Genomic DNA, 13,836 nt, shown 5'->3' on the forward strand with positions numbered 1-13,836 from the left:
CCCCTGCCTTAAGCAGGAGACCTTCTAGGCAAATGGCTGTCCAATCTCTTCTTAAAAGCCTCCAATGACAAAGCACCCACAACTTCTGGAGTCATTCTACGAATTAATTGTCCTCACCGAAATTCCTCCTTAGTTTCAGGTTGTTTCTGTCCTTGATTAGTTTCCACCCATTGCTTCTTATCCTGCCTTCTGGTGCTTTGTAGAGTAAGTTGACCCCCCTCTTCTTTGTAGCAGCCCCACAAATATTGGAAGAGTGCAATATCTAATGGCAAACCTTTCCACTAATTCATTATTTTCAATAATTGTGAGATGTGTTAAATCTAATGATTGGACTGTAGTCAACACACATGGACTATACGAATGGAGTGAAGTTGTGAACAATGCTTCTCTCTCTTTCTTCCTCTCCCTCTCTCTCCCCCTCTCTCCTCTCTCTCTCCTCCCTCTCCTCTCCTCTCCCTTCTCTTCCTCCTCCCTCCCTCCCTCCTCCTCCCTGCCCCTCCCCCCTCTCTTCCTCTCCCTCTCCCTCCCTCTCCCTCTCTCTCCTCCTCCCTCCCCTCTCCTTCTCCCCTCCCCCCCTCCCTCCCTCTCCCTCTCCCTCCCTCCTTTCCCTCTCCCTCCTTTCCTCCCCCTCCCTCCCTCTCCCTCCCTCCTCCCCTCCTTCTCTCCCTCCCTCCTCCCCTCCTCCCTCTCCCCTCCCTCCTTCTCTCCCTCCCCTTTCCCTCTCCCTCCCTTTCCTCCTCCCCTGCCCCTCTCCCTCCCCTCTTCCTCTCCCTCTCCCTCCCTCCCCTCTCCCCTCTCCTCTCCTCCTCTCCCTCTCTCCTTCTCCCCCTCCCTCCCTTGCCCTCTCCCTCTCCCTCCTCTCTTCCTCCCCTTCCCTCTCCCTCCCTTTCCTCCTCCCCTGCCCCTCTCCTCCCTCTCTTCCTCTCCCTCCTCCCCCTCCCTCTCCCTCTCTCCCTCCCCTCCCTCTCTTCTTCCCTCCCCTCCCTCCCCTCCTCCCCTCCCTCCTTCTCTCCCCTTCCTTCCCTTTCCTCCCCCCTGCCCCTCTCCCTCCCTCTTCCTCTCCTCTCCCTCCCCTCCTCCCTCTCCTCTCCCTCCCTCCCCCCCTCCCCTCCCTCTCCTCCTTCTCTTCCTCCCTTTCCCTCTCCCTCCCTTTCCTCCTCCCCCTGCCCCTCTTCCTCTCCCTCCCTCTCTTCCTCTCCCGCTCCCTCCCCCTCTCCCGATCTCTATCTCGTATCTTATTTCTAGAATGAGCTTGGAAGGAGTTCGAATTTTCTAAATATCCGCATGAGGATTTACCATTTCTGGCCCATCCCTGTTGAGATATTTTGCTTTCTTGTTTCCTTGACCAAAAAAAAAAAAAAAGGGCTTTGGGGTTGTTTGCTTTTGGTTTAGTTCTTCCCCATCTGGGTCACTCATGTGAGGGAGGACACATTGGTCAGCGTGTCCTCCAAAGTTGTGTCTTCCTCAGAAACGTTTGGGTTATTCTCCTGACCACTTTGATGACTTTGCTCGTTATTGCCCTGCCACACTGAATTTTTGTGTGGGTTCAGCTCTCGTGGTGTGACAGTCCTTTCCTGTCGGAGTGCCCTCAAAGGTGAACACTTGGCTTTATAGTTTGTTGTTAGTTGAGAAGTCGTGTCTGACCCATCGCGACCCCATGGACAAAGTTCCTCCAGGCCTCCCTGTCCTCTACCATCCTCCAGAGTCCATGTAAGCTCAGGCCGACTGCTTCAGTGACTCCATCCAGCCACCTCATTCTCTGTCCTCCCCTTCTTCTTCTATTGCCCTCAATCGTTCCCAGCATTCGGCTCTTCTCCAGTGAGTCCTTCCTTCTCATGAGGAGGGCCAAAGTCTTTGAGTTTTAACTTCAGGATCTGGCCTTCTAAAGAGCAGCCTGGGTTGATCTCCTCTAGGACTGACCGGTTGGATCGCCTTGCAGCCCAAGGGACTCGCAGGAGTCTTCCCCAGCACCAGAGTTCAAAGGCTTCCATTCTTTGGCGCTCAGCCTTGTTTATTTATTTATTTATTTTATTTTATTTATTTGATTTGCCAATTGTTTACAAGATAATAAGTATAAGGGTATACATAGTTGTGAATACATGAAATGGGTACATATAAGAAAAATAAAAGAAGAATAAGAGAAACAATAGGACAGGGACGGTAGGCACGTTGGTGCGCTTATGCACGCCCCCTACAGACCTCTTAGGAAAGGGGTGAGGTCAATAGTAGACAGTCTAAGGTTAAAGTTTTTGGGGTTTATGGTCCAACTTTCACAGCTATGAATTGCAACTGGGAAAACCATAGCCTTGACTAATGTTTTTATAACACCGGAGCTGAAAGTTTTCTTCTGTTGAGAATGATGCCAACGACACCAGATTAAAGTAAAAAAAAGATTAAAACTCCACTTTTTAAACAGAGGGCAACCATGGGTAGGCTTCTGGCTTTGCAAGGTTCCAAATGTTCAATAAATATTTTGAGGAGAATTCAATTTTTAGTGTGTGCGTGTGTGCACACAATTATGCCACACAATCCTTTTTAGAGGTAAAGCCACATTCCTGCACAATTGTGTAGCTATGGGGATGGAGGAAAAAAATCTCCCTGGAGTCAAAAATGGCATGGACACACCATAGTGGATTTTTAAAAAAAAAGGGAATTTGGAGCTTTCTGTTTTTTTCTCAATTGCAGCATTCTGCTTGTGGTTGTGTGTTCTTACTGTAAAATTGCAAAGCACACACAATATCTTTTGGTGTTGTTCCATGGTTATAACACTCTGCATTGTTTCTGGGGCTTGATTGTCTTGGAAAAAGAATCAAAGGAACACAGAACTGTGGGCTCCTTGGAGCTCTCTGAGCGCTGCCCCTTTTTTTACGACATTTTTTCATTCTAGGTACCCGGCAGGGAGGAGGGGGAATAAAAAGGGTCCCTGGTACCTGAACTTGTTCTTTTCTTGCAGATATTTTATATTACTATCTTTCATAGGTAACAGCATCAGTGCTAGAAGGTGGGGAGGAGGAGGAGGAGGAATAGAAATGTGGGGTCACTGGTGATCTCTGAACTTGATTCTTTCTTGCAGATATTTTATTACCTGACTAAGTAACATCATCAGTGCTAGAAGGAGGGAGGAGGAGGAGGAGGAGGAGGAGGAGGAGGAGGAGGAGGAGGAGGAGGAGGAGGAGGAGGAATAGAAATGTGGGGTCACTGGTGATCTCTGAACTTGATTCTTTCTTGCAGATATTTTATTACCTGACTAAGTAACATCATCAGTGCTAGAAGGAGGAGGGAGGAGGAGGAGGAGGAGGAGGAGGAGGAGGAGGAGGAGGAGGAGGAGGAGGAGGAATAGAAATGTGGGGTCACTGGTGATCTCTGAACTTGATTCTTTCTTGCAGATATTTTATTACCCGACTAAGTAACATCATCAGTGCTAGAAGGAGGAGAGGAGGAGGAGGAGGAGGAGGAGGAGGAGGAGGAGGAGGAGGAGAGGAGGAGGAGGAGGAGGAGGAGGAGGAATAGAAATGTGGGGTCACTGGTGATCTCTGAACTTGATTCTTTCTTGCAGATATTTTATTACCCACTAAGTAACATCATCAGTGCAGAAATGTGGGGTCACTGGTGATCTCTGAATTGATTCTTTCTTGCAGATATTTTATTACCCAACTAAGTAACATCATCAGTGCTAGAAGGAGGAGAGGAGGAGGAGGAGGAGGAGGAGGAGGAGGAGGAGGAGGAGGAGGAGAGGAGGAGGAGGAGGAGGAGGAGGAATAGAAATGTGGGGTCACTGGTGATCTCTGAACTTGATTCTTTCTTGCAGATATTTTATTACCCAACTAAGTAACATCATCAGTGCTAGAAGGAGGAGAGGAGGAGGAGGAGGAGGAGGAGGAGGAGGAGGAGGAGGAGGAGGAGGAGGAGGAGGAGGAGGAGGAATAGAAATGTGGGGTCACTGGTGATCTCTGAACTTGATTCTTTCTTGCAGATATTTTATTACCTGACTAAGTAACATCATCAGTGCTAGAGGGGAGTGGGATTTGCTCTCTGTTTAGATACAAGTGGCTTGCCCTGCCAGTGCTGGTGGGAGTTTTCTTGGTGGTTCAACACCCAAATAATCGCAGATTAGCAGCAACATTAATACTAGGCCAACAATCAAGTAGGAAACAATATCCCAGTCAAGGAACTACCAACTCAAACTAACCATGAAACAGTAAACAACAGTCTAAGCAAGGAACTTGGTAAGGCAGGATGCTGAGCAAGCTGGATTCTACTAGCAGTATTTCTGCTAACCTCTAAGTGTCCCTCTTGCACAACAGACACCTCAAATAATCTGGATAAGTTCTTGGCGGTTTTCATATGCTGTTCTTCAGCTTTGAATAACAGAAGTGGTAGTTGTGGCGATGCAGTGAGGGTTATCCTTGTGGAAAGCAGTTTCCTTTTCCAGCAACGCAACCTTATAGCAGTTCTCAGTTAGTTAGAAGAGGGCTCCCTCTGGGAGATCCTCACCCACGATCCTGTGGTGGAACCTCACTCAAGGTCATGCCTTCGGTTTCCTCCAGAAGGGTTTAGAACAAGCTGTCCTGGAAGATGTACAGAGCGGCTTTGCCGACTCCTTTGATCCGTCGATCATCACATCCGGTTTGGAGGACAATATGGCGGTCCAGTATCAAATGAGAGGGGACTCATGTTGACTTGAGACCAGAGGCTCACCAGATTTGTGTTCCATGTGGTGGGGGGTCCATGAACTGATGATATTTGAAAGCTGAACTGGATGCAATCACCTCTCCTTTAACCGGGCTTGAAATAATTGTGCAAGGCCTACGCTCTGTTTACATTTATTTGTTGTTCCTTGTTCCGTGAGTTGCGTTCTTCTTCCTATAAGCTGTTTGGGCTGGATTTGTCTAGGGTTGGCTAAAACAGATGCCTGCTGATGTGGGTGATTCCAGCGGTAGAATTCACATTTTTTTTTACTACCGGTTCTGTGGGCGTGGCAGGGGAAGAATATACTGCAAAATCCCCATTCCCTCCCCACCCCACTAACCTGCTTTCCAGCTCCCTTCTCCTGGGCAGGGCAACCAAAGAAGACCCAGCCGATCAGCTGGGACTCAATGGGAGGCAGAGAAGAGATGGGGTTGGCGGGGCCAGTCAGAGGTGGGATATGTTGGTTCTCCAAATGATTCCAAATTTCCGCTTCCGGTTCTCCAGAACCAGTCAGAACCTGCTGACCAGAGATTCTGTAGGAGATGGCTTCAGTCACAGCCGGACTTCCAAGAGAAGTCAAGAAGAGTTTTCAAGAAGAGATTGGACTAGTTCAACTTGAGCAGAAAACTTTCTGCCTGGATGGGCTGCCTGTATTTCGATAGACCAGGCTGTGTGATCCTTGAGAGTCTCTGAGCTTGATGCACTGATGATGTTACCTAGTTGGGTAATGAAACATTTAGAAGCAAACCACCAAACTCAGAGAACATCAAGGACCCCATAGTTGTCATCTCCTCCTCTTCCTCCTTCCTCCTTCCTCCTTCCTCCTCCTCCTCCTCCTCCTCCTCCTCCTCCTCCTCTGTCTCTTCTACCTCTACTTCCTCCTCCTCTTCTTCCTCCTCCTCTTCTTCTACTCTTCCTCATCTCCCTCTCAATAAACCCTACTCCCTTCTAGCATTGATGATGTTACCTAGTTGGGTAATGAAAGATTTACAAGCAAATCACCAAACTCAGAGAACATCAAGGACCCCATAGTTGTCACCTCCTCCTCCTCCCCCTCCCCCTCCCTCCTCCCCTCCTCCCTCCTCCTCCTCCTCCTCTGCTTCTTCTACCTCTACTTCCTCCTCCTCCTCTTCTTCTACTCTTCCTCATCTCCTCTCAATAAACCCTACTCCCTTCTAGCATTGATGATGTTACCTAGTTGGGTAATGAAAGATTTACAAGCAAATCACCAAACTCAGAGAACATCAAGGACCCCATAGTCTTCCTCCTCCTCCTCCTCCTCCTCCTCCTCCTCCTTTCCTCCTCCTCCTCCTCCTCCTCCTCCTCCTCCTCCTCCTCCTCCTCCTCCTCCTCCTCCTCCTCCTCCTCCTCTGCCTCTTCTACCTCTACTTCCTCCTCCTCTTCTTCTTCTACTCTTCCTCATCTCCCTCTCAATAAACCCTACTCCCTTCTAGCATTGATGATGTTACCTAGTTTGGGAATGAAATGTCTGCAAGGGAGCCACCAAGCTCAGAGACCACCAAAGACCCACATTCCTCCTCCTCCTCCCCTTCCCCTTCCTCCCCTTCCTCCTCTCCACATCCCTCCTCCCTTTTACCACTGATGATGTAACCTAGTTGGATCATGAAATGTCTGCAAAAAATCCAACCCAGCTCAGAGAGCACCAGGGACCCTTCATTTCAGCCCTGAGCTACAAATATTCTCTTACATCAGTATAGACCAGGCTCAGGGGGTGGGGGGGATTCTCCCGGTTTGGACCGGTTCGGGCAAACCCCTTGTTCCAATGTTCTGCTCAGTCTGAACCAGTCCATTGTGACGAGAAAGTGGGCCTGCCTGCCCTCCCACCCCTGCTATTTCCTGTGCTTTATGCCTCTGTTTAGAGCACAGCTGATTGGGCAGAGTGGTTTGCCGTGCCTCAGCTGTTTTCTTCACATAGGCTGCAGTTGAAGGTAAGTATGGGCTTGCCTTTTTAAAATGCAGAGCGCGCGATCCCCAAACCGGTGGTTATACCGGTGGAATCCCACCCTTAACCAGGCTGGCTCTCGGAGGAGACGATCAGGGGGCCCCAGGTCCCTGCTAGGCCTCCCCAATGCTCACACTTGATTTAAAGGGCAATTTACTCTTTTCTTGTGCTGAGAATGTCTGCCTGTTTATTTCAGATAACAGATAGAGTTGGAAGGGACCTTGTAGGTCATCTAGTCCAACCCCCCACCCAAGCAGGAGACCCTACACCATTTCTGACAAATGGCAGTCCAACCTCTTCTTGAAAGTCTCAAGTGATGAAGCTCCCACAACTTCCAAGGGCAACTTCTGTTCCATGGGTTGATTGTTCTCACTGTCAGAAAATTCCTCCTTATTTCCAGGTTGAATCTCTCCTTGGTCAGTTTCCATCCATTATTCCTTGTGTGGCCTTTGGGTGCTTTGGAAAATAGCTTGACCCTTTCCTCTCTGGGCAGCCCTTCAAGTATTGGAATACTGTTATCCTGTCTCCCCTGGTCCTTCTCTTTACTAGACTAGCCAAGCCCATTTCCTGCAACCGTTCTTCGTATGTTTTAGCCTCCAGTCCCCTAATCATCCTGGTTGCTCTTCTCTATACTTTTTCTAGAGTCTCAACATCTTTTTTATAGTGTGATGACCAAAACTGGATGTAGTACTCTAGGTGTGGTCTTGCTAAGGCTTTATAGAGTGGTATTAGTACCTCCCTTGATCTGGATTGTATCCCTCTGTTAAATTTCCATGCGGTTGATGTGGGATTATTCCCACTAGATGGTACCCTGGATTGGGAGCTTAGCTGTTGCCACGTGTATTAAAAAAAAATGCTAGAATGTAGACAAAGAACTTTCCACGTGCCCATCGTGGAAAATATAGGAAATGTTTCACATGCTTTTCCTAGGATTAAAGAAGTTATTCACAATGCCGGCCAAAACTGTGGATTTAAAATAAATGTTTAAAACATGACAATGAGTTGGTTGCCTTAAAAATAGAGCAGGCTGACCGGAAATCCAGTGGAATGGCTTGTCCTCAGAAATCATGGATATTCCAACCCTGGAGGTTTTACAAGAAGAGATTGGACTAGCATTTGTTCTGAAATGGTATATGTTAGGGATAACATTGTTTTACCCTAACTGTTTTGGGTAAAGATAATAAAATGATGAATCATGGTTTGTCACATAAAGTGTATGTGACTTTAAGCTAAAGGAATGTAATTAAGGGTGCAGCTGTAAAAGTACTATATAAGCAGCAAGGCACTCTCTGGTACTTACTGGCTGGCTTTTTGAAGACTGCATTCTTGCTGGATCGGGGAGGAGAAGAAGTGTTGGATTACTTTGAAGATATTTCTCAACTGAGAGAAGATAAGTTTTGGACAGATTTATTATATGTGTACTGACACTGGCTATTCCACACGGACTTTGCAATTAGAGTATCCCTGACAAGACTTGACTGAAATTGATATATGACTACTGGACAGTTTACATGACTATGCTATAATTCTTAAATGGAATAAATTATAATTTTTGATAGCACAAGCGTATCTGTATTTTTACTGCGTGTTAACGAGAAGGCTTATGTCACACATTTACCTGTCTTCCTATCTGACTTTGCTGCACATTCTGTTTAGTTTGTTTTCCTTAACACCCGTTGGGGAATCCAGGCTTAACAGTATAGGCCAGGTCTCCTGCCTGGCCAGGGGGTTGGACTGGTTGATCTCCAAGGTCCCTTCCAACTCTGTTATTCAGGGGTGGGAGGCTGCCAGTATAACCACCGGTCAGTGATCGTGTGCAAGGGGTTCGCCCGAACTGGTCCGACCCGGCAGAATCCCACCCCTGCTGTTATTCTATTAAGTCTTCTCCACTCGGTTACCTGCTGTTACTGAAACCAAATCTTCTTCCCTCCAGTATAAGCAGGAGGAGTTGGAAGGGGAAGGCTGGGAATACGCCTCCCTTTTTGGCTGGAGCTTCCACATGAAGTACCGCAAAACGGATTCCTTTCGCCGTCGGCGCTGGAGGCGTCGGATGGAGCCCCTGGAGCAAACAGGCCCAGCCGCTGTCTTTGCCTTGGAAGGTGCTTTGGTAGGTACTCGAGAATAGGGGTCGCCAACCTTTTTGGACCTCAGGGGCCACCAAACTCATAATCAAACAGGCCATTATTACGTTCTGACGCTGGCTTTGCCGGTGGAAGGTGCCCATATTAGAGTTTAGTAGTCCAACTACCCCTCCGGTGTTTATTCTGATATTTGTGGGACCTCAAGGACCATCCTATCTTCTGGTTAATTTCAATTACTTTTAGGACCATTTTTACGGGTTTTTGACTGGCGGTGGCTCCTTCTTGTAACTGCTCGGTGGGAGTTTTTATCTCCACCGGATATTCCGGAGCTTGCAGAAAGTCAAGGGACTGGCCCTGTTCACCTGGCCCCCTGGTCACCGCGGTAGGACAGCTGCTCCTCCACCCGGGTGCACCGGCCTGCCATGGACTGGAGCAGCTGCTCCGGGATGACCAAAGGGCCAGTCCTGTGGCTCCAGCAGCTCTGGAATATGGGACCGACTTTCCCACCGACGTCAGCAAGCCACCCCGGGTTGGATTTCCCTCCCCCGCCATTGGTCTCACCTTCCAGTTCCAGCTCGTGTGGCTCTACTCAAGGTAGGGTTTGCGCTCGGCCGAAGGGTGGGGACCAGCAGGTGGACAAGGCCATGTGGGCGGTGCAGCCTTGTGTTCCTGCGCAGCCTGGATTAATTGCTTTGGGGGGGATATTTCTCTGCGGACCATCAGAATTTTCTTGCGGACCACCAGTGATCTCCGGCCCACTGATCGGCGACCACTGTTATATGGGGTTCCTCTCCCAGCCCCCCTTCCTTCCCCCCCCCAAGGAAGGGTGGTCCTCAACTTACGACTACAATTGAGCCCATGTTTCCTCTTCACTAAGCGAGGCAGTTAAGTTAGTTTTGACCCATTTTAGGACATTTTCAAGGAAATGACTTTTTCAAGGAAAACAACCAAGAAAGTCTATGGAGATTCTCAGTCCTCCAGGTCTCCTGGTTGCCTAACCCTAACCCAGAACTGAAGAAGCTTCTTGGATGAGAAGCGAAACCTCTTCAAGGAAAAACAACCAAGAAAGTCTATGGAGATTCTCAGCCATCCAGATTATGGTTGTCCCAAAGGTGATTTCTCCTCCTTTCAGCTCCATTCCCCACCATCCAGACAGAGCTGAAGAAGCTTTTTGGATGAGAATCAAAAGGTCTTGAAAGAAAAAACCAGAAAGTCCAATTGCCTCTTGAAAGAAACAAACACCTTTGGGTTTACTTGTGTTATCATGGAGCCCCAGAGCCATAGCCATCATCATCCTTGTCTGACACAAATTGGCCCAATTAGAGAATCCTTTCTGAGAATATGGGGGGGGGGAAAATCCAGTTTCCTGAAGGGATTGTTCCCAAGCAATCCCTTTTAAAGTTGCCAATTTTGGCAGCTTTAAGACTTTGTGGACTTAAAGCTCCCCAAATTCCTTAGATTGCAAACCGGAGTTGCTTATGGCTTCAGGTGTGATGTAAATCCAGCTGGCTTTGATGGCTAAAGGAAGCAGAGCTTATGTCAATCAGGGTAACACAGACCCAGCTCAAAACTTCAGATCCAGTTGACCTTGGGTGTTCTACTGGAGGGGCCTCCAACTTTGGAAATGTTAACACTTGTGGACTTCGATTTATGCCACAGAGAAGAGGAGGGAGTCAAACTATTCTCCAAAGCATCTGAAGGCAGGACAAGAAGTAACGGATGTAAACTCACCAAGGAGAGAAGCAACCTGGAATTAAGGAGAAACTACCTAACAATTAACCAGTGGAATGGCTTGGAAGTGCTCCATCACTGGAGGTTTTTTAAAGAAGAGACTGGACAGCCATTTATGTGAAATGTTATTGGATTCCTGTTTGAGGAGATGGCTGGGCTACAATGGAAGACTTCCAAAGTCCCTTCCTACCCTATTATTTCATTATTCTTCTAGCCTACAATGGGTTAAAACTCCCAGAAAATTAGGGTGGAGGAGTCATGATAACTATCTTCTATACCTTGAGAGGGGCCCCCAAAGAAGAGGGAGTCAACATTTGCCAAAGCACCAGAAGGCAAGACAAGTGGATGGAAACCAGTCAAGGAAAGAAGCAACCTGGAACTAAGGAGAAACTTCCTAACCGTGAGGACAATTAACCAGTGGAACAGCTGGACACCAGAAGTTGTGGGTGCTCCATCCTTGGAGGCTTTTAAAGAAAAGGTTGGATAGCTGTTTGTCTGAAATGGCGTAGAGTTTCCTGCTTGAGCAGGGGGTTGGACTAGAAGACCTCTAAGGTCCCTTCCATCATTTGGTTACTCTGACGTGTTGCCCTCAGCCTGATCCAGGTGGTCTCATTCCAAAGCAGTGGCAATTACCTGCCGGTCTGGTTTTCATTCTTACGTGGCTGGATTCAGGTCCAGGCTTGAGGAATGAACAGGACCCCCTCCCCAACCCTTCCCCCTTCCCACATTTGTTTTCTTAACTAATATCCCTGGTTGGTTGGTTTTTTGGAAGACATTGGATTTCATAATCTGTGGGCTCCAGCACAAAGACCTCATTATACCTTTCTTCTGCCTTCAATTTTTTTTTCTTTTATGCTACAATTTGTCTCCTCCTCTTTCTCCTCCTCCTCCTCTTCCTCCTTCCTCCTCCTTCTCCTCTTCCTCCTCCTCCTTTTCTTCCTCCTCCTCCTTCTCCTCTTCTTCTTCCTCCTTTTCTTCCTCCTCCTCCTTCTCCTCTTCCTCCTCCTCCTTTTCTTCCTCCTCCTCCTCCTCCTCCTCCTCCTCCTCCTCCTCCTCCTCCTCCTCCTCTTCCTCTTCCTTCTTTCTCTTCCTCCCCCTCCTTCTCCTCTTCCTCCTCCTCCTCTTCCTTCTCTTCCTTCTCCTCCTCCTCCTCCTCCTCTTCCTCCTCCTCCTCTTCTCTTCCTCCCCTCCTTCTCCTCCTCCTCCTCCTCTTCCTTCTCTTCTTCTCCTCTTCCTCCTCCTCCTCCTCCTTCTCCTCTTCCTCCTCCTCCCTTCCTCCTTCCTCCTCCTCCTCCTTCTCTCCTCCTCCCTCCTCCTCCTCCTCTTCCTCCTCTCCTCCTCTTCCTTCTCCTCCTCCTCCTCCTCTTCCTCCTCCTCTTCCTCCTCTCTCTCCTCCTCCTCCTCTTCCTTCTCTCTTCCTCCTCCTCTTCCTCCTCCTCCTCTTCCTCTCTCTCTCCTCCTCCTCCTCCTTTTCTCTTCCTCCTCCTCCTCCTCTTCCTCCTCCCCCGCCCAAACAAGTTTTCAAACAAGTTAATACATGACATTGAGTCGTGTGGTTTTCTTCAAAGGGAAAGAAAACACGATAGAGACCTCTCTCTATTTTTCTTACTCACCTTGAGAGCCAGCCCGGGTTTTGTGCTTCAGCATCTCGGCTGTGCTCTCTGGGACTGGCACTTTAACTTCAAGGCCTTTTCAGGATGGCCCCCTCCCCTGCCCCTCCCCCAATCCCTGGCACTATCACCCTGTGCAAAGGATCTGGCGAAGGACAAGATTTTGCCCATTTGTGGGGTGCAAATATTTTTACTACCCGTTCTGTGGGCATGGCTAGGTGAGCGTGGCTAGGTAGGCATGGTCATGTGACTGAGTGGGCATGGCTTCTTCTTCTTTTCTTTTTTTGGCACCCCCAGCCCCGCACTCCATTTTTTTTGGCCTCCTGGGCCTCAGGGAAGCCTCCTGGGCGAAGGAATAAGACAGTGAGGGGAATTCCGGCACATCTGATCATCGGAACAGCTGATCATCGGGAGAAAAAAAAATACTGGTTTGGTTGAACTGGTAGCTGTTTTTTTTTTACTACCAGTTTGGCTGAACAGTTAACATTTTTTTACTACCGGTTCACCCGAACCAGGCCGAACCGGAAGACTACTGCCACTGGTTTGGACCCAACCCCAACCATGAGATGCTCCCGTGAGGTGGTCAGATGTTTTGCTTTTAATGACTTCTTCAGTCCCTGGAAACCAACAAAGGAGAATATTCATAGCTCAGGATTGAAATGAGGGAGCCCAGCACTGATGTTATTACCTAGTTTGGGGGATGAAAACCACCAGGCTCAGAGAGCACCAAGGACCCCCTCCATTTCTCACCTTCTCACTCCCTTCAAGCACTGAAGATGTTATCTAGTTTCGTTATGAAATGTCTGCAAGAAAATAACCAAACTCAGCACTGGGGACCCAGAGTCGTCCTCCTCCTCCTCCTCCTCCTCCTCCTCCTCCTCCTCCTCCTCCTCCTCCTCCTCCTCCTCCTCCTCCTCCTCCTCCTCCCCTCCTCTCACTAAAGATATAACCTAGTTTGGTTATGAAATGTTTACAAGAAAACAAGTTCAGAGAGCACTGGGGACCCCAGAGTCGCTGTTGTTGTCATTGTCGTCATTGTCCTCCTCCACCAAGCACTGAAGATACCACACAGTGGTTTCCTTGCTTGAACTCCTCAGTTCATTTGTCCTCACACATATGCTGATCCTTCCCTTGATAACGTATGATGTATTTTGTATAATTCTCCGTGCATTTGTACTTACATTCAATGTGTCCATAAACATTTTGTACAGTTGTATACATTCATATGTGTGCAGTCACACTTATCCTTGTGTGCGCGTGTATATATACATTTTGTGGTGTTTTCCATTGACATATTCATAGATGCCTTGCATATTTGCATACATATATTTATATTTTACTGTTGTTTTGCGCTTCTGGTTGGATGCTAACTGCATTTCGTTGCCTGTATCCATGGCAATGACAATAAAGTTGAATCTAATCTAATCTAATCTAATCTAATCTAAAAGATGTAACCTAGTTTGGTTATGAAATGTTTGCAAGGAAACAACCAAGTTCAGAGAGCATCAAGATTTCCTCTTCCTGGATGGAAACCAGGAGATAAGCAACCTGGAACTAGGAGATAAGCAACCTGGAACTAGGAGATAAGCAACCTGGAACTAGGAAGAAACTTCCTAATATGGAGAACAATTAATCCGTCGGACAGAAATTGCCTCTAGAAGTTGGGGGTGCTTCCTCACTGGAGTCTTTTAAGAAGAGATTGGACAGTCACTGGTCTGAAATGGTAAAGGGTCCATTTATAAACATGAATACACCACCCCAG

The 13,836-nt window shown here is 48.0% G+C and overlaps 1 protein-coding gene across 1 annotated transcript in view; it reads left to right on the forward strand.

Moving 5' to 3' along the window:
- Positions 1–13,836, forward strand: part of DYSF (dysferlin) — a 178,004-nt gene that overhangs the window by 76,004 nt on the left and 88,164 nt on the right. The window contains 1 exon segment of the mRNA XM_087965743.1: positions 8,586–8,759. Within this exon segment, the coding sequence (XP_087821869.1) occupies positions 8,586–8,759 (174 nt within the window).

Source organism: Notechis scutatus, chromosome 4 (genome assembly GCF_049901735.1).
Source record: "Notechis scutatus isolate UNSWTSFEM ecotype Mainland chromosome 4, rNotScu1.2, whole genome shotgun sequence".
NCBI classification, from domain to species: Eukaryota; Metazoa; Chordata; class Lepidosauria; order Squamata; family Elapidae; genus Notechis; species Notechis scutatus.